The following is a 20,955-nucleotide window of genomic DNA, read 5'->3' as shown; positions in this document are numbered from 1 at the left end:
AAGGCAGATGATATGGTCAGACCTATGCACTTTAGCACTTAGTAGAGGACTGGAGAAGGAAGAGATTTGTAGTAGACAGAATAACCAAGGGGTTACTGAAAAATCCAGGCATAAAGTAATAAGGGCCTTCCATAGGGTAATGGCAACAGCAGAGGAGGTAAAGGGTTGTGAAATCCACTTGACTCGGTAAGAGAATAAATATGGAGGGTGCAAGATAGTGAGAACTCAAGGATGACACCTAGATTATCAACATGAAGGGCAAGGAAAATGGCAGTGCACTCAAGGGAAATAGCAAAATTTAGTGGAGAAGAAGGGTAGGGAAGAAAAATGAGAACAGTTTCAAACAAGGTAAGTTTAACATTTCCACAGAATGTCAAACAGGTAATTAGAGATGTAAGGCTGAAGGCCAGCAGAGAGGTTAGAATTGGATAAATAGATTAGAGAATTATTGGCATAGGGATAATAATTATATCTATGAGGGTTTGTAAGATTACCAAATATAATCTTGTAGAAAGAGAAGAGAAGGGAGCCCAATACAATCCTGTGGGACATTCATGATTTATGAGCATCAAATGGATAAAGATCCAGCAAAAGCTACTGAGGAGAAGTAAGATCAGTGGGGGAAAAAAAAAAAAAAAAAAAAAAAAACTAAGAGGAAGCAGTGTCCTGAACACTTCCAAAGAAGAGAGTAGCAAGAAGAAGATGAGCATCAAAAGTTGAAAAAAAAAGTCAAAAAAGATAAGGATTGAAAAAAACTACATTAAATCTGGCAATTTATAAAGCATAATTAATGATGAAGATGGAAGACAGACTATGAGTTATGAAGAGAGTAAAAGGAAAGGAAGTTGAAGTACTTCTTGCAGAAAGCCTTTTCAAGGAGTTTAGCCATTCCTTCTTATAAAAGTTAAAGATATAGGAGGAAAGAAGGCATAGATGGATCAAGTAAGGGATTTTTGTTGGGGAAGCAGTTATGTTTATATATGTATTAGAGAAGCAGCTAATACTGAAGACAATAGAGGGGTCAATCAGTGGAAAGAGAAGATAGGATGAAATAGGATCATTCCTACATGGAAAAGGTTTATCCTTGGAAAGGACAAGAATCATTTCTTCATGTGAAACTGAGTGAGAGGAGAAGAAATAATGGCAGACAACATAGGAATAACATGAAATAAAGAAAATGGGGAAAGAGGGTGTCTTGACAAAACAATTTAGTGTTTTTAATAAAATATGAGGCAATATTCTCAGCTGAGTGAATGGAGAAGGGGAATCATAAGAGACTTAAGGAAGAAAAGATTTGGAACAGCCATTTTTTCCAGTTCCTATTTTTTATTTAAGATTTTTATTTTCAAAATATATATAAGGATAATTTTTCACCACTGACCTTTGCAAAACCTTGTGTTCTAATTTCCCCTCCTTCCCCCCTGCTTCTTTCCTAAATGGCAAGTAATCCAATATATGTTAAATATGGTTTTATATATATATGTGTGTGTGTGTGTGTGTAAATCCAATATAGGCATAAGTATTTATACAATTATTTTGCTGCACAAGAAGAGGCAGATCAAAAAGGAAAATAAATGAGAAAGAAACTAAAATTCAAGCAAACAATAACAAAAGAAGTGAAAATGCTGTTATGATCCACACTCAGTTTCCACAGTCTTCTCTCTGGGAGTAGATGGCGGAAAAGCCATTTTAGAAAGTGAGATAGTGAGTTGATGGAAACTGAGTGGATGCCCATCAAATGGAGAATGCCTGAATAAATTACGGTATATGAATATTATGGAATATTACTGTTCTAGAAGAAACAATTAGCAGATGATTTCAGAAAGGCCTGGAGAAACTTACATGAACTGATGCTAAGTGAAATGAGAAGAATGAGGAGATCACTGTACATGGCAACAACAAGATTACATGATCAATTCTGATGTCCGTGGCTCTTTTCAACAAGATGATTCAGGGCAGTTCTAATGATCTTATGATGAAGAAAGCCATCTACACCCAGAGAGAGGATTATGGGAACTGAATGTAGATCACAACACAAAATTTTCAGTTTTTTGTTATTGTTTGCTTTCTCATTTTTTTTTTCCTTTTTGAGCTGATTTTTCTTGTGCAGCATAGTAATTGTGGAAATATATATAGAAGAATTGCACATATTTAGCATATATTGTATTGCTTGTCATCTGAAGAAGGAGATGGGGGAAAGAGAGAGAGAGAAAAAAAATTGAACCACAAGGTTTTGGAAGGGTGAATGTTGAACACTGTCTATGCATCTGTTTTGAAAATAAAAAGGTTTAATAAACTTGAAAAAAAAACAAAGTTGACATGGGAGATGTAGAAGGACTATCTAGAAGCAGTAAAGGTCCAGTTGAAATAATGTAATAGATATTGTGGATCCAGTCTGAACAATTGCATAACGTTCTTCACCTTCATTCAGCAATTCACGTGGTGAGAAAGCAACAGATGATGGGAGCAATTCAAAGCTGAGGCTTAGCAGGATATAATCAATACTATGACAAGAGGGACAAGAGGGACCATTTTGATATTGATAAGTTTTATAAGTTTGTTATCATGATAACCTTCATCCACATAGCTTTGCAAAAGTTGAATAGTCTTCTTTAGGAGGATATAGCTTTGTTCCAATGAGTAAAAGTCTTCAAACATAAGGTAGATAAGTATTTAAGATAAGAGAAAAGGACAGTGTACAGTTGAACTAGTTCACCAATAGGTCAAGACAGGGAAAGGAGAATTAGTAAAGGGATGATAGAAAGAAGTGAGGATTTGAAGGATTAGAGGCCACAATGTGGAAGAAGAGTACAATTTAGTATGGAAAAAGTAAAGGGGCAAAGTGAAGAGTCAATAGACCACAATCAGATAAAGGCATTTCAGAATTCCTGAGCATAGAGGTGAACTCTGTTTATAAATGATGAAAAGATCAAGAATATAACTATCTTTTTATGAAGCTGAGGTAGCATGGAGGAGCAGGTCATGGGAAATTAGTAAAATCAGTAAACTATAAAGTTAGGATGTCAGAAAGAGTCTCAATATGTATACTAAAGTCCTCCAGTATTAGGAAAGAAGTTGGAAAGGAGAATAAGATTGTGAGCTAGACAATGAACTCATTAAGAAAGCAGGGAAACAGGGAGAGCTAGGTGCCGCAATGTATAGAGCGCTAGCCCTGAAGTCAGGAGGACCTGAGTTCAAATCTGGTCTCAGACACAGACACTTAACACATCCTGGCTGTATGACCCTGGTCAAGCCACTTAATCCCAATTGCCTCATTTAAAAAAAAAAAAAAAAAAAAAAAAAAAAAAAAAAAAAAGGGCGGGGGGAGATGTCTGCTATTGGTAAACAAAAATCTATTAGTAATTAAAGAAGGAAAAGTTATTGAAGCATGTTGGTAGAGAGAAAATCTGAAAGTAGAAATAGGAAAGGAATATTCCATTTCCCCTACCTCATCCAGTGAGTCTAGGAGGAAAAAATAAAAATGGAGCCAATGATAACTGTACAATATTTCAGAGTCCGATTCTTTTTGTATGGCAAAATAATGGTTTGGACATGTATACTTATTTTGTATTTAATTTATACTCTATTTAACATGTATTGGTCATCCTGCCATCTAGGGGAGGGGGTGGGGGGGAAGGAGGGGAAAAATTGGAACAAAAGGTTTGGCAATTGTCAATGCTATAAAATTACCCATGCATATAACTTGTAAATAAAAGGCTATTAAAAGAAAAAAAAAGAAAAAAAAAAAGAAAATGGAGCTCAACTTTAGAAAGTTGGCAGAGTCATGGCTCAGTGACTGCCAGCAGATAGAAGGAAAGGATTTGAGATGAAAACTAGTTTGTCTATGGAGAAGGCATTACTGAAAGAACTATGAAATATGTGAAGAGCTCTGCTGGACATGGTGGTGGCACGTGGGGTTCAGAATTACTGGAAGGAAAGGATATAATTGGAAAAGGAGTTTGTTCATTATTAAGGGAAGTTTTTGGATGGATTTTCAATGTCTATACAGCTTTGCCTTCAAGGGGATGAAGGTGAGTGGGTTCCTTTTTAGGGACCTAGGAAATTCAGTGAGAGAACAAGCAGCTGGAACTGAAGGAATAGTGGTGGTTTAAGTCTTCCTGACTCCAACTTTCATATTTTATTCATTATACCATAGTACCTCTGTAGGTAGCACCCAGCGATTCTCATATTAAACTAAGCAAAAGAAAATTAGGAAATCTTCTATTCCAAAACAAAAATCACAACAAAAGCAAATTTTAGTGAGTTTTTTAAAATCCTTTATTTGAATTTCACTATACTTCAATTCCTTTCTATCAAAAAATAACTTAAAAAATATCTTTTCCTGTTCTGCCTTGTAAAAAGAAGCAGTATTCTTTTTTCCACAAAAGGATGAAGGAAAAATAGCTGAAACTAGAAAACGGGGACTTCTATTGTATCAATATGGAAATTCTTTGAAAGATAGGGTTGCAATTTCATGTTTTTAATTACTATCAAATATAGGGTGTCTCTTCTATTAATTAAGGATATGATTAAAATTAATTTTAAACAAATACATATTAACTTTTTTTAAAATGAAGGACCTTCTGTTATTAAAAAAAATAAAGTTACACTGAAATTAGTGCATATATACATAACTGTATGTTCATTAGTGTATATTACTTCATAATTTAGTAATGTTGATAAAGGGTCAATACTACCTGGGGACAATTAGGTTAAAATATTGTCTCTATTTGTGACCATAAACAAGTAATTTAAACTTGGCAGCTATTCAAAACAAAATTATAGCCAAGTTGCAAATGTGCATTATATTCCATTTCCTACACACAAGAAAACATAGTTAAGAATCCTCCCCATAACTACCAATTATATATTTCAAATCAATAAATTTATATCAATTTTTAAGGAAAATTTTATGATTAACTCACAACAGGTTATAGATAATATAATGGGGTTTCATAGGGTTTTCAGAAGATTTTCTGTAAATATTTTAATAAAGATATCATTAAACTATAATGTCAGATGGGACAATGGGCTGAGGGATAGGTTCTTGTGCTTAAGTTAAAAAAAAAATCTCCCTACTCATCAGTTTTTAAATTGTAAATCTCTCTAAAATGATATTGTTTATTAATAATGACACTAAATGGTGATAAGAGATATAAGACCTAACTAACTACAATATTATACTGAAAACTGACTTTTCCTCAAATGTATCACCAAAAGCAAAATGAACTCACATCAAGTGTTAATGGAGAACTATTAACTTATGGGAGTGAAAACACTATGTGTAAATTTATTATTTAGTAACAAGGAATCACAAGTGCATCCATTTTTGTGATTCATTAGATGTAAAGAATTAAGTATGAATTCACTTCCAGACATGTTTGCACAGTATTAATATAATATGATATTACAGATTAATTCATCTTCTCGGAGTAAAGACTCTTTTAACAAAATTTCTGAAAATGGACAGCGATGGCAGAATTTCTAATCTTGTTAATATACATCCGTGTTGGCGGCAGCAGTTAAGGAGGAGGTCTTTCAAGTCTAACAGGGTTTAAGCCTAGTTCTCATAGACTTTAGCAAAACATTTGACACCATGTTATAGAGATGTGAGGTACATAATAGTGTGGTTATGAACTGGATGAATGACCAAACTCAAAAGAAGAGTTTTCAATAAATATCAACATGGAGATAGAACTCTAGTAACTGCTACAGAAATCAGTTCTTGACCTACTGTTATTCATTGTTTTTATCAATGATTAGAATGAAGACAAGCTACCTAATCTTCATATGACACAAACCTGGGGATGATGGTGAACATATTAGGTGACAATCAGAATCATAAAAGATCTAGAATGATGAGTTGAACCTAATAAGTTAAAAATTGAACAAGAATAAATAAATAACATCTCCCTTTAAAACAATATAAATAAAGTATATCTACTGTCAAGACAATGACGTACAGCTGAATGTGCAAGACACTAAGTTACTAAGTACATCAGTACGTATCTCTTGGATAGGCACTGAAGATCCACTAAGGTGTCCAGGAATAAACAGGATAAAAGACTGAAGTAAACACATATGAGCAATTCACAGTGCTTTTAACAATATCAAGTTGTTTTTTAGACATTAAAATGCATTTTAAAAAGCCAGCAATATTCTCTTGGTAATGCCATATATTAGTAAGTTATTCATGATATAAAAATTATGAGTAACCCAAAGAACAAATGAGATATGCACAATGGGGAAATGCGGGCTATAGAATACTTCTAATGATAACCCATTTACATGAAATAGTACCTGAGTGGATGGGGTGAAAGTGAGGGAAGAGAACTGAGAAAACTTTTAAACTGCAAAAGAAATAGGCTACTCATAAGGCAAGAGTGAAAGTTGTAATGGGCTGAAACTGAGTTGATGCACTGAAATCCAAGCACCTAAGGCTAATTACCAGTTGGACAATATTAGTATATGCTTGGAAAAAGAATGGCCCTGCCAACTACTCTGTGCTGGCTCGAACTGTTGGATATAGAGAGACTTGGAGGAGGGATTAGAGGGTAGAATAGGACAAGCGAGTGTGATTCCAGGCGGTAGAAGAAAGAAGAGAATCCTGTGTCCACTCTCTCTCCTCACGCTTAGACAAAGAATAAAGATCAACGACTTTTGTTTATCCCAACTCCAGCTGATTCTAAAGTATCCAGGGTGCTAACGCAATCTTCACAGAAAGTTAACAGGTAGACAACTGAGTATTACACTGGTACTCAAGAAATGTTAGAAGATCTAAAAGAAAACCTCATGCTGAGTGTCACTCTTTTTATGTAGGATTTAGAAGAACATGGACAAGATTTCACAGGGCAAGGTGAGTATGGACTATGGTCTATACCTTTGGAGATGATGCTCATACTGATAAGATCATGAATACTCTGAAGGATTTAAGAAGATTGAGGAAGACATGATAGTTATGTTTAAATATTTGATAATTATCATGCAGAAAAGAGTTTAGACTTGGTCTTCTCAGCCTCTGAAGATAGAAGAAAGAACATAGTTGAGTTTTAGAATATTAAACTTGTACTCAGAAAACTAGGGTTGAATCCTGTTTTAGGAAATTAGGAGCTATCTGATAATCAGGGAAAATCACTTAACCTCTCTCTAGGGTTCAGTTTTCTGATCTCTCAAATGAATGAAAGAGTATGGCCTGATGACCTTAAGGTCTTTTTCAATTTGAAATTTGTGTTCCTATATGCTATTCCTCTAAAAAAAAAAAAGAAAGTAGATTTGGGTTCAGTGTGAGGCAAGTTTATAAGATTAAGAGCTTTCCAGAAATGTAAATGACTGGTATGGCAGACTGAGTTCATTCTCAAATCTGAAGTTTTTCAAATAGCAGATTGATGTCCATTTGAATGAGATATTGAATCAGATGGTCAACTCTAAAGTTTCTTCCAATGCAAAGCCTATAATACTGTTTTCAACCACATCATAATCCTAGCTAGGGCTCAGTCAGTCAAATGAGGTGAGGAATGGGCTAACTGGATTTGAAGTGTATATCACTCCTTCATAATCAGACAGGAAAGTACAACCAAGAGGGACTGAAAGGAACAAGATGTCAAAGCTTGTCTCTCTTAGAAAAACTAGAAAGCAAGAGTATAGTAGGGGCTTTCAAGTCTTGTATTATATCTCTGCATTTTTTCTATTAGAATTTTTTCTATTATTTCTACTGATTGTTAAGAAAATTTCAGATACAAAAGCATGTTATTAAAAGATATTTGATTTGCTAACAGAAGCAAACTATTTTACAAAATGTTATGGTAGTGAATTATCTCCACCCCCTTCTTCTCAAGAACTTCAAAGAAGAAACTTTTCCTGAACTTTTCCACACCTACCTGAAATCCATGCTTTCCTCTCCACCATGTGCTCAATACTTTTGGTGGCATGTCAATAACTGACACAATGTCTCCCACCTATGAAATAAAAATTGAAGGAAATCAAATGCATAACTACTGTTGTGGTTAGAATTTGAATCTAAGCACTGGAATGGAGAAAAGTATCATTCCCTACTCTGGTTACTATCCTTCCTTTAAAGGATCCCAAAATATACTAGAGTTCTGCTTCCTACAAAATGAAACTTTGTACTAGCTACATTTAAAAAAAAATCAACAATTAGCTAAATGAGCTGAATAAATTTTATTCAATTTATCCAGTGATCAAGTGATCACAGAAGGTCATGTTTAAGAGTTACTCTGAACTTTAGGTATTGTATCTGGCATCTTTTCTTTTCAATATGGTTTGAACAAGGTGGCAAATGAAATATTAAGATCAGATCTTTTTTTTCTTATAACAGTTTAATGGTTTACACTCAGATGATGTTTGGGGTTACTAAGTGTTTATATAAACACATATATGTTTATATGTATATATACATATATATATGTAGTTTACTAATAATAACTATTTCCATTTTGAAGATAAGGAAAATTATTTGTTTAAGGCCACACACCTAGTAAGGTGGAGCCAGGACTCCTGACTCCAAATCAGTACTCTTCAAGTGATTAAGTTGTAAATACAGCACTAAATGTTTAATCTTCCAATATAAAGAGACCCTAACTAGCCAATCAACTAGCAAACCAAATATAATATACTATTACTTCTTTAAGTTGATAGTTCAAAATACACTGCAATATTTGAGTTCCCCCAATGATGAATAACAATATTCACTTCAAGTTTTAAGGTGATGTAAAGGTTAACAATTCTATGTACTCTTATTTATCATTTTTAATAGCATCATATTTATCTCTTAAAAATTAAAAGACAAACTTATTCCATGATAAAAACAATAAAGTTAAATAAAATACAATCTAAAAAACTCAAACTAATAATCATAGATGAGTTCACAGATTTAGAGCTAAAGTTGACATTGATGATCTAGTCTAATCATTTCTTTTTACAACTGAAGAAACTGAGTTTCAAAAAGGAGCAACTTTTCCAAGGTCATACAGGTAGTAAAGGACAGAGGCAGAATTTAAATTAACATATTGTGTGTCTATACACACACACACACACATACTCATATATAAATATATGGCTATGTAAATATACATATATTTATACATATATGTATATATACAAATAATATATAAAACATGCAGATAATCATTTTTTATTTATTCAAAAGTTCATAGGTAAAAAAAACTTGCAAACAGTCTTGGCATTTTTATAATACAAGTTTTTGTCTCCACCTAGCTCTAAAACCTATTAATGACTGGTATATATATTTCAAAGGGGCTTAAATTAAACAAAGTGAAAGTTCAGATTATTTCACTCAAAAACTGTTATTGACATCAAGCATTTTTGGAGGAAAAAAAATCAAATTTTTCCTGCTTCAGAATTTGAAATTTTCATTTATTCTTTTATTCTTTATTCAATTATTACCTCTAATGATAATTCATCAGGAGCACGAGCAGTATATCTCTTGATAACATGGGCAGCACCAACAGCAGGTGTGTTGATTGATGATTCTTCGTGAACTAATAGATGATTTCCCTTGTTATCAATCTGTTTAAAAAAATATATATCCTATGAGGTAATTGTGAAATTTTGTTTATATGTAGGAGACTCTACAAGTTGATTCAAAAAGAACATAGCTGAGAAACCTTGAAGAAAAAAATGGATAATGAGTATTTAATTCATCAAAGAAAGCCAGAGGAAGCAATGAATAAAGCTTTCCACAATAGAATTAAAATCAAATACACCATGAATGTGTGAGATGAACAGTTCATCTCACTGTTATTATAGATAGTGCTGGGAACACTGTAAATTCTAAATAAATGTTGAATACATACAGCATTTTTTGTGTTTTTTTTTTAATTTCTTGAGTTTCTAAATAGCCAAGACTATAAACTATAACTACTTTTCCAAGTTCTCAATTTAAAGCAATAAATATCAAGGCATTCAAGATTCCTTATGACCATTAACTTATATAAAATAAATATTATGTTTGCCATCTACCAATCAATCAATCAGTAAGCAAACATTCATTAAATACCTATCCATGCACTGTACTAGGCCCTGAGGAAAAATACAAAGTAAAAATTAAATATTCACCTTACTATGCTTTACCAACAAAAGAAAATGCTAATCCCATATTACAAACTTTAATCAAAGTTTTTTTTTTAATTAGTTGTTGTGAAGATAGCACTCTAACCTAACTGATACTAGAATGAATAATAATCAAGAAATTCAATGAGAAATTAGAATCAGTGACTTCTTCCACATCAGCCCTGCATAAAGTCAGCCAGAAGCTTACAGGCCATGAAAAAGGGAAACTCCAGAAAAGGTGGGGTCAAGACAAGCAAGATAACCATTGCCCCCACAGGGAATGTCCAGAACCTCCCTGCAAGGAAGTGTATGTATTTTCAGGCCACAGAGCGGAGGACACTCAAGAAAAGAACCATAGCGAAGCAACAGACACTGAAAGCCTTAGAACTAGTTCAGCAGGCAGTAGTACTCAAAAGATTGAAAAAATATAAGTTTAAGATATATATCAGAAATAACTGATCTGAAAGTCCATTCAAGGAATAGTTTATAAGCATTATTGAATTCTAAACACCTTGATTTTTTAAAAAAGCCTAAACAGTTATATTTTAAGAAATCATAAATGAAAACTGCCCTAACCTATTAGAACTAGAAGGCAAAGTGAATAAAGAAAGAACACACCAATAATCTCCTGCAAGAAACCACAAAAGAAAAAGGTCCCAGGAATGTCATAACTAAAATCACGTGCCATATCAAAGAAAAAATACTGCAAATGTCATTTCTTTTAAGTACCAAGGAGCTAATCAATTAGTAGATTCTATCATAAACAACATGAGATTTTGGAAACAATATTACCAAAGACAAATGATAAAAGCTCATAACTAAGAATAACACTCTGTAAAGCAATATACAATCTTATAGGGAGGAAATATTCCTCTACTAAAAAGAATATTTTTAAGAATTTAAGATGAAAAGACTAGGGCTGAGCAGAAACTGTGAACAAGTATGCAGAGAAATCCAAATGAGTATGCGTATTTGAGTAATTAAAGCCATCTGACTTAAAAGTAACATTCCAACACGGGAAGATAACTGTCTCTTCAAAACTTTAAAGTCTTCAGAAACCATTAGGGAGTGAAATCAGAAAAAGCGCATTCATTAAGGCAGTTTAGCTCGGGTTTAAAGAAAGAAAAAATAAGAGAAAATAAAAGGAAGAATATATTAGCATAGAAAAGTTGGAAAAGTGGAACTTGTTATTTCTTATAACTGGATTATAGATAAGTATACACATATGAGAAGATGTAGGCAGAGGAGGGATCAAATGGATGAACCTCATTCATATGAAATGCCAAAGAAGGGTTGAAAATCACATATACCCAATAGTTTGGTGTAAAAATATATCAGACTCAATGGAGAATGAAGCAAGAACATGGAAAGGAGTAGTTAAGTAGCCACAAGCCAGCCTCTCTTCTTTTCCATCTGAAATAAGGATTAATGCACTCTAAAAGGAAACTTGATTGGCCCATTTCCTTGACACAGCTGCAACCCATGGACAGTTGAAAATTGATATAGTTTTGAGGAAAAGGTGAGTCACTACTATTTGTCACCATATCCTTCCCTGATGACCATAAAGGTCACCAGTTGACAGAAGAGGGCTATATCCAGAGAAGTTAAGTCCAACTGTATCCTTATTGCATAATCTTGTTGTATAAGGGCAAAGAAAACCTTCTTCCAAATCATTCAATGACTTATGAGTAACTCATGTAATCCAGAACTGAATCTCAAGTAATTGATCTTAGCCTATCTCCAAAACAAAATACTGGTTTTAATTGAGGGGACAGGGAAGGAAAAGTTAGCAAAAAGATTGCCCCACCCCATCAGGAGAGATAATGAAACATTTTTTTTTAATGCACAAAAGAGAAGGAAGCACAGATAAAATTAGTTTCAATTACTTGAAAGCAATATGCAAAATTTGTTTATATATATATATGCACATATATATTCCTTTTAAAGCAAGCATTATGAAATACAGATTCATAGTTTCATATATATGGGTATGTATGTATATACAGATGTGTATATACATTTTTGTATGTGAATACATACACACATATATACATACATATGTTAGTTTACTTTGGAAATGTTTAATGATTTGAATAAATGCCAAAATCATAAGTTATCAATTAAAAAAAAAGAAAATGTTTATGTCACTTTTTTTGGATTTTTATTGAGAACACTGGAGAGAAGAGGAGAAAGAAGAGGAGAAGATAGCTAAATCTGTGAAAAAAGATGCCAGTTACTCTCTAGTAGTCACTACTTTCCAGCTTCCTTTTGTTGGTTATTTTACTCCATTGGATTTTAAGCTCCCTGAGTTTTCTTTTTCTTATTTATATCACTGGTACTTAACATATAGTGTCTAACACATAATAGTCACTTAATAAATGTTTACTGAATTGGATAATGAATAGAAGAGAAATTTATTTTTCAACTAATTTTGCTTCCTAATTTACTAAAGTCAATTATGATATTCACTGGCTATGTAATCCTGGAAGTAATAACAAGTTGGCTATAATTTTAGAAATTAAGAAAAACTGAAAAAAGATTATGTATACATAAAAAGACAAACTTTAAATTCTGCCAGAAGACAAGATTAAAATGAATGCAAGACTTAGACATAAAGGGTGATAACATATCAGGAGTAAATTAAGTAAGCAGGGAAAAATTTATCTGTCAGATCTATGAATAAAAGAAGAATTTATGTCTAATAAAGTGATACAAAACAATTTCAAAGGATCCATGATGAAAAAAATGACATATACTTCCAGAGAGAGAATTGATGAACTCAATGAAAATTGAAACATAATTTTTTTACTTTCTTTGTTTCTCTTGCTAGAGAGAGGGAGAAGCGTGGGAGAAAGATAATATGGCACTACATTTTACATTGAAAAAGGAGTTGGAATACCTTTGGATGAGCAAAGTAGATATTTCAATGATTTTGCCTGAAATGAACATATAAATGTCTATGTTTTTAACTGTCCAAATTATCTACTTTCTATTTTCTCCTGATGATCTCATCACCTCCCATAACTTCAATTAATATCCCTATAAGATGCATCTCAGATCTGCATCTACCTCTAATATTTTTTATGAACTAGAGCATAACATCACCAACTGGCTATTGGATATTTTGAAATACCTATTCTTTAAGTATATTAAGCTCACAACATATCCAGTGGAAAAATTACTATCTTCTTATTGCTAATCCATCCTGACTTCTTTATTAGTATCAAAAGTAATAGAATCCTTCTCTTTTGCACCCCATTTATCCAATGAAAGGTTAAATACTGTCATTTTTATCTCCCCAACAGCTCTTGGATACTTCCCTTCTTCTCACACAGATTCATTCAAGCCTTCATTATCTCTCACCTAGAGTGCTCTAATAGACTCCAATTTAATGTCCATTCTCCAAATATCTTCCTACCCCAATCTATACTCCACACAGGAAAGTGATTACCCTATAAAACATATCTGACTATGTTCCTCTTCTCAACCCCTTCCCATAAAGCCTACTGGCTCCCTATTATTATCTAGGATCAACTATAACTTATTCTGTTTGACATTGAAAGCTCTTCACAATTTGCTTCCTTTTGCTCTCATATACTATACTACACTACACACTTCTTCACTGTTCCACATATGGAATTCTCTGTTTTCTCTCTCTTGCATTACCTATCCTGGTTTTTTTCAAAACTCAGATCAAAAGGAATGCCTCTTTCTTCCTGAAGCCCCTCCTCATTTTTTGTATATATTCTCTATATATTCATGTACATGCATCTCATTTTCCAGTCAGAATGAACACTACTTGAAATGAGAAACTGTTTTACTTTTCTCTTTTATCTCCAGAATTTAGTATTAGTGGCACATATTAGAAATATAAAAATAGTTACAGATTTCAAAAATATGTTACAAAATATTTTTGAAATCTGTAACTATTTCTGTGTGGTGATAATGTTCTATGTAGTGCATTCTATGTGTGATGAAGAATAGAGAAAATGAGCAAAACTGTAAAATTCTATACAAAAACCTATTCTAGGAAGACAATGCAAATAAACACCATTTCTTTGAATCATAATAAAATATTGAGAAAAATTTTTACTTCTCCTGAAACTAATTTTCAACAATAATTCTTTCTTTTAAAAAATGTTTGACTTAACTAGTTAAAAATCATTAAATTACAAATTAAGAAATTCAAGTGGAGAAGACATAGTTAAACAATTACCTCCATCCAGGTAAGAGCAGGTCCACAATTGATTTTGTTCCCTGCAATGGCTGAAAGGCGTGACAAGTAAGCCACAAGCATCTGAGTAACCAACTATTAAAAAGAAAAAGAAAAAAAAAAAGAATAAGCATAATAAATCTGACACAAAGTTCTCTCCTAAATGGTACAGTAATTGGAAATATACAGCTTTAGAATAAAAAATTTATAGGCATTTCAATATTCAAATGAGAGCAAGCATGGCATAAGCAACACCTAAGACTATTTCAGTGTTTCAAAGAATGTACTTTATCACTTAGAACACTCCAGTCATGCCTGAATATTCATATTAACTAGGAGCTAAATTTTTGGTGAAGAGCCTCTTTAAACATAGGTGAGGTGATTCTTTGATGACAAATGTAAATTCTTACATCAAGTCCACATTCTTTTTTTTTTTTTAATTAATATCCTTTTATTTACAAGTTATATGAATGGGTAATTTTACAGCATTGACAATTGACAAACTTTTTGTTGCAATTTTTCCCCTCCTTCCCCCACACCCTCCCCCAGATGGCAGGTTGACCAATACATGTTAAATATGTTAAAGTATGAATTAAATACACAATAAGTATACATGTCCAAACCGTTATTTTGCGGATCAGACTCTGAAATAATGTACAATTAGCCTGTGAAGGAAATAAAAAATGCAGGTGGACAAAAATAAGAGGGAATTCTATGTAATGGTTCTTAGTCATCTCCCAGAGTTCTTTCCCTGGGTGTAACTGGTTCAGTTCATTACTGCTCTATTGGAACTGATTTGATTCATCACATTGCTGAAGATGGCCAGGTCCATAAAAATTGATCATCATATAGTATTGTTGTTGAAGTATATAATGATCTCCTGGCCCTGCTCGTTTCACTCAGCATTAGTTCATATAAGTCTCTCCAGGCCTTTCTGAAATCTTCCTGCTGGTCATTTCTTACAGAACAACAATATTCCATGATATTCATATACCACAATTTATTCAGCCATTCTCCAATTGATGGGCATTTACTCAGTTTCCAGTTTCTAGCCACTACAAAGAGGGCTGCCACAAACATTCGTGCACATATAGATAGATCCCTTTCCATTCTTTAAGATACAAGGATATAAGCCCAGTAGTAACACTGCTGGGTCAAAGGGTATGCACAGTTTGATAACTTTTTGAGGATAGTTCCAAATCGCTCTCCAGAATGGCTAGATGTATTCACAATTCCAACAACAGTGTATTAGTGTCCCTGTTTTCCCACATCCCCTCCAACATTCTGCATTATCTTTTCCTGTCATCTTAGCCAATCTGTCAGGTGTGTAGTGGTACCTCAGAGTTGTCTTAATTTGCATTTCTCTGATTAATAATGTCAAGTCCACATTCTGAGCCTATTTAATTCAACAAGAGCTGCCTGAAATTCTTAGATGCTCTTTCAGAAGTCTACACCAACAGAAGACATCTCTCTAATGGAAGAGTAATATGAATAACATTTTCATATTATACATAAAATACATTACTGAATGCGATATGAAAGTGCTTTATTTGATCAGTATCTCACTTCTATGAACTATTGCTTTAGATGCTGTTTAACAATGTCACACTTGTATCACATATGGAATCTTCATACAGATTATCTAAGAATGATATCATAATATAGCAAATTAGTTTTCATTTCTATTCTTACATTTAAAATACTGATATGTAGCAAATTGTGAAGGCAAGAATGACATAGACAAACAAACAGCTAGAGAGTTTAGAAATTACCTTTAAAAAAAGCCCACAACCAAACAAATAAATAATAATAAATAACGCACAGTTCATTAAATGGTTTTAAAACACAAAAGCAAGCACACAGGTAAAAATCCAAATAGTAATGTTCTTGTGTTCTTGGATGTAAGGGGAAAGAACATTATAGAATAATCTCTATTAAATGCAAAGTTCAAAGATTGAATATATAAGGTGAGGCAGTATCATGAGTCTCAATTTTTGAAAAGTTGAGAAATTTTGAAAAATTATCTTATTTATCTTTTATTTATATATTGAATTCGCTCACAACTCCCATCTCTCCACCTACCTCCCCTGCCAATACACTTTGTATCAAAAATTTTAAAGGAATAATAATAAAGCAGTTCAGCAAACAAATAATGACAATAAATAATGACAGTTCCATACCTGGAGACCTATCCATTCTCCCCCTCAACCCTCCCACATGTATATACTTCAGTAATGAAAGAAGAGAGACCAATGAAACATTTTACTTTTAAGTTCATTTTAATACTGAAATCTCTGATTTTTTCCCTTGATTTTCAATAATAAAATAGTTAAATGATGTCCAAAACACAAATGAAAGGTCAAAGGACAACTAATCTTTAGAATATAGACCAAGAAGCTGGACAGTTTAAAATAAATTACTTCCTGGAAATACTGACTGCTTACCTCTGAACTATCCTTCAAAGTATCAGAACGGGGAAGTTCAGAGAGCTGAGAAAAGCGTCTGTCATAAATACACAGATGGAGATGTTTATCAAGTACTCGGAAATCTTCATAACTTCGCTTCACAATCCAGCTTTTACCCTGCAGGCAGAATGAAAAGGACATTGTAATTAAGCTCTATTGGAAATTTCCTATGATTTTAGAGTTCATCCTTTAAATCTACAAGTTACACATAAAGGAAGTTCCAGTAAGACTGTAACGTTATGTCTAATAACTTGAACTAGAATGACCCAGCTAAACCTGTATTATATTAAACTATAATAATCTGGTTACACTGAAATTCTGCCATACAGAGCTTGGCAATATTATGTCATGCATATTAAACAGAATTCAAACTGGTCTGAGTACTAATCTACTTCTTCCATTCACTTTTGTTTAAATGTTAATTTTTTTTCTTTGAGACACATACCAACTACTTCTTCCTTACAAGAATTGGGTTACCTATCCTTCCCCATGACTATGCCAGAATAAACAGAATAAAAAGCTAAAATCTTGCCATACACAATTAAAATGTTAATTGTTACCTTATCCTGGAAAAAATACGGAGTCATAAGAATTTGTTGACCAGGGAATGACAAATAATAAATTTTTAAATATCATTTAATGTAAGTATCAGTTTGATAGCTGAATGGAGGATAAGTTGGAGTGATGACAATTCTATAAGTTTAAAAAACAATAATCTTATGAAGCAGAATAAAAGATGAGGTTCCTATGAAGTGCCTTAATGATTCTATCAAACACAAAGTTAAAACATTAAGTTCTGGGAGAATAAAGTAAAAGAAAGCATTGGATCACAAATCATGAGCAAGCAAATCAGGAAAACAGAGGGCAATTAAAAATGTGGGATATTTTAAGATATTCAGTATGGAATGTTCAAAGCCCTTTGGTTCAAGTAACTAATGATCTCTTAATTGCCAAACACTTTCTAAAACCTCATTCTCTGAGACCTCTCCTCTCAGCACTCCTCTTTCTATCCTAATTCTCCTCCTACCTGTCTAATTGCTCCTCTGATTCTTCTGCTAGAATCTCATCCAGGCTCATGGCCACCTTCTCTGGATATACCTTACAGCTCTCTTCTCTTCTCTCTCTCTCTACTGTTTAACTGGGTGTTCTTTTTGGCGCCTATGGATTCAATATTCCGTGAATATCTACTAGCTCTAACCTTTTCAAATCTCCACTTTTACAGCTCCAACTATCCATTAGACATCTTGAAGATATGTCACAGAGACATCTTAAACTTACTATACCCCAAACTGATCTAATTGCTCCCCAATATTTCCCTCTTCAAATTTCCCTATTGTGGCAAAGGCTGCCACCATTTTTGTAGTCACCTAGGCTCACAACTTAGGGGTCTTCCTCAACTCTTTTTCCCTCTCCCTTCTTCTCCTCCACAGAGTGAATGTTTTCTTCTCTGACATGCATGGTCACTACCCTAGCACATATCATTCCTGGTGGTGGCCCTGCCTCAATTATAGCCTCCATTCAGCTGTCAAAGTGATATTTATATTAAATGATATTTAAATATTTAATGTATGTCATTCCTTGGTTAACAAATTCTCACAGCTTTGTATTTTCTACAGGATCAAAAATGAAATCTTCTGAGGGCAGGATTTTGGGAGATGGAAGAGTAAGGCAGAAAATTCCAAGCTCTCTAGATTTCCCTTACCAACAAAATAAAATTGTATCTCAGGATGAATTTAGACCAGTAAAAAACAAGTAAGATTTGGGGCTGAAAGGGGTCCTCCTGGGACAACCTAAGAAGACCAGACTAAAGGACCCAGGATGAACCTTTATGATGTGCCATCACCTCCGGGCTTGCTCCACAGTGAGGAGCCCTGAGACAAGCTTTCACCTCCTGGACTGCAGGCAGAGTTGGGGGGTCTGAGTCTGGTAAGACTAGGGGAACTTTGGCTGATTAGGAACACTATGCACAGCTGTGCTAAAGACACAGCTTCTCTGGGTGAGAAGGAGCCAGCCCCCCCTGAGTGCATAAGCAGTGGGGCAAGAACACTGCTGGCTAAAGGCACTTGCAGGAGTGGGGAGCTCTTAGTTTGAGGTTCCAGGTCAGAGGGGAGAGCTGAAGGGAAGCTAAAAGCACCTTTCCTTCTCTCCATGATTAGAGATGCTTACATTAATACTTCTTATTAAAAAAAAATTAGATCTGCAAAGAAAGACCCCAACCATAGAAACGTATGGGAACATAGAGCTCTTTCCATATTTATTCATCACATGCATCATTTCTTACAATGCAGTAGTATTCTAGTACAATCACACACCACAATTTGTGTGGTATTTGTTCTCAAATTGATGGACATCAATAGTCAGAGATATTTATTAATTGTTTATATATATGGATACTAAACACTTATCAGAAAGATGTCATAGAAAGATTCCCCTCCTCCCCGATTTGATCACTTCCTTTCTTATCCTAAATACATAAAACTTGTCTGTGCAGAAATTTCTCAATTGTAAGTAACTGAAGTTATATATTGTATTTTTTGTAATTGGCCTATCTTTTGTTTCATTCAGAATACATATCCTACTTACAATTGTGAGGAGCATTCTCTTCTAAGTTTTGTATATATGATTTTTAATGATAATATTCATTTAAAAAAAACTTTGGAATGTGATGTAGGTGTGTTGGATTTCCACCAGACTACTTTCCAATTTTCCCAATAGTTTTTATCAAATAAAGAGTTTTCAAATATAATTTGTTTTTCTATCAAAGACTGGGCTATTGAGTTCTATTGTTTCTGAGCCTCCCCTGTCTAGTCCATTGCACTGACCTATTTTTTAACCATCTGGTTTTGATGATTACTGCCTTTTATCATTTCCCTTAACATTCTGAATCTTTTATCTTTTCAAATAAATGCTATTATTTAGCCAGTTCTGTAGAGTATCCCCGTGAATGATAAAGCATTAAAAGTGTGAATTAATTTTGGCAGTATTATTATTTTTATTATATTAATATGGCATATTAATGAATACTGAATATTCCTTCAGCTATCTAAATTGTTATTTCACTAAGAATTTGCAATTGAATCTATATAAATTTTTTGTGTCCTTTCTGAAGTTGGTCCTAGATATTTTATACATTTTCTACTTATTGTGCAGTTTATTAACTTTTTCCTTTCCCATTCTTGATTTAATGATTTATATATATGTATATGTGCGCGCGCACACACACACACACACACACACACACACACACACCCTATCTACAAGATCTCTTATCCTTCTGAGTGATAGCCATCCACAGGAATGCTGATTCCCCTTCAAGAAAATAATGGTCTTCATTACTGATCACAAAATAGTTATTTTGATTACATCAAATTAAAAAGCCTTTGTACAAACAAAACTAATGCAAACAAGATTAGAAGGGAAGCAAAAAACTGGGAAAACATCTTCACAGTTAAAGGTTCTGATAAAGGTCTCATTTCCAAAATATATAGAGAACTGACTCAAATTTATAAGAAATCAAGCCATTCTCCAATTGATAAATGGTCAAAGGATATGAACAGACAATTTTCAGGTGATGAAATTGAAACTATTACCACTCATATGAAAGAGTGTTCCAAATAAACTATTGATCAGAGAAATTCAAATTAAGACAACTCTGAGACTACACACCTGTCAGATTGGCTAAGATGACAGGAAAAAATAATAATGAATGTTGGAGGGGATGCGGGAAAACTGGGACACTGATGCATTGTTGGTGGAGTTGTGAATGAATCCAACCATTCTGGAGAGCAATCTGGAATTATGCCCAAAAAGTTATCAAATTGTGCATACTCTTTGATCCAGCAGTGTTTCTATTGGGCTTATATCCCAAAGAGATACTAAAGAAGGGAAAGGGACCTGTATGTGCCAAAATGTTTGTGGCAGCTCTGTTTGTAGTGGCTAGAAACTGGAAATTGAATGGATGCCCATCAATTGGAAAATGGCTGAGTAAATTGTGGTATATGAATGTTATGGAATATTATTGTTCAGTAAGAAATGACCAGCAGGATGAATACAGAGAGTCTTGGAGAGACTTACATGAACTGATGCTAAGTGAAATGAGCAGAACCAGGAGATTATTATAAACTTCGACAACAATATTGTATGAGGATGTATTCTGATGGAAGTGGATTTCTTTGACAAAGAGACCTA

At 33.5% G+C, this 20,955-nt stretch overlaps 1 protein-coding gene across 1 annotated transcript in view; it reads right to left on the bottom strand.

The window, feature by feature from the left end:
* ARHGAP32 (Rho GTPase activating protein 32) overlaps nucleotides 1-20,955 on the bottom strand; it is a 417,059-nt gene that overhangs the window by 127,806 nt on the left and 268,298 nt on the right. The window contains exons 7-10 of the mRNA XM_051986687.1: nucleotides 16,747-16,884; nucleotides 14,306-14,398; nucleotides 9,424-9,546; nucleotides 7,878-7,955 (exon numbers count right to left, since the gene is read on the bottom strand). Coding sequence (XP_051842647.1) covers nucleotides 7,878-7,955; nucleotides 9,424-9,546; nucleotides 14,306-14,398; nucleotides 16,747-16,884 — 432 coding nt within the window. The remainder of the gene's footprint in view (nucleotides 1-7,877; nucleotides 7,956-9,423; nucleotides 9,547-14,305; nucleotides 14,399-16,746; nucleotides 16,885-20,955) is intronic.

This window comes from Antechinus flavipes, chromosome 3 (assembly GCF_016432865.1).
Source record: "Antechinus flavipes isolate AdamAnt ecotype Samford, QLD, Australia chromosome 3, AdamAnt_v2, whole genome shotgun sequence".
NCBI classification, from domain to species: Eukaryota; Metazoa; Chordata; class Mammalia; order Dasyuromorphia; family Dasyuridae; genus Antechinus; species Antechinus flavipes.
Note: the sequence above shows the minus strand (reverse complement) of the source record. Positions and strands in the feature narration are given on the sequence as shown.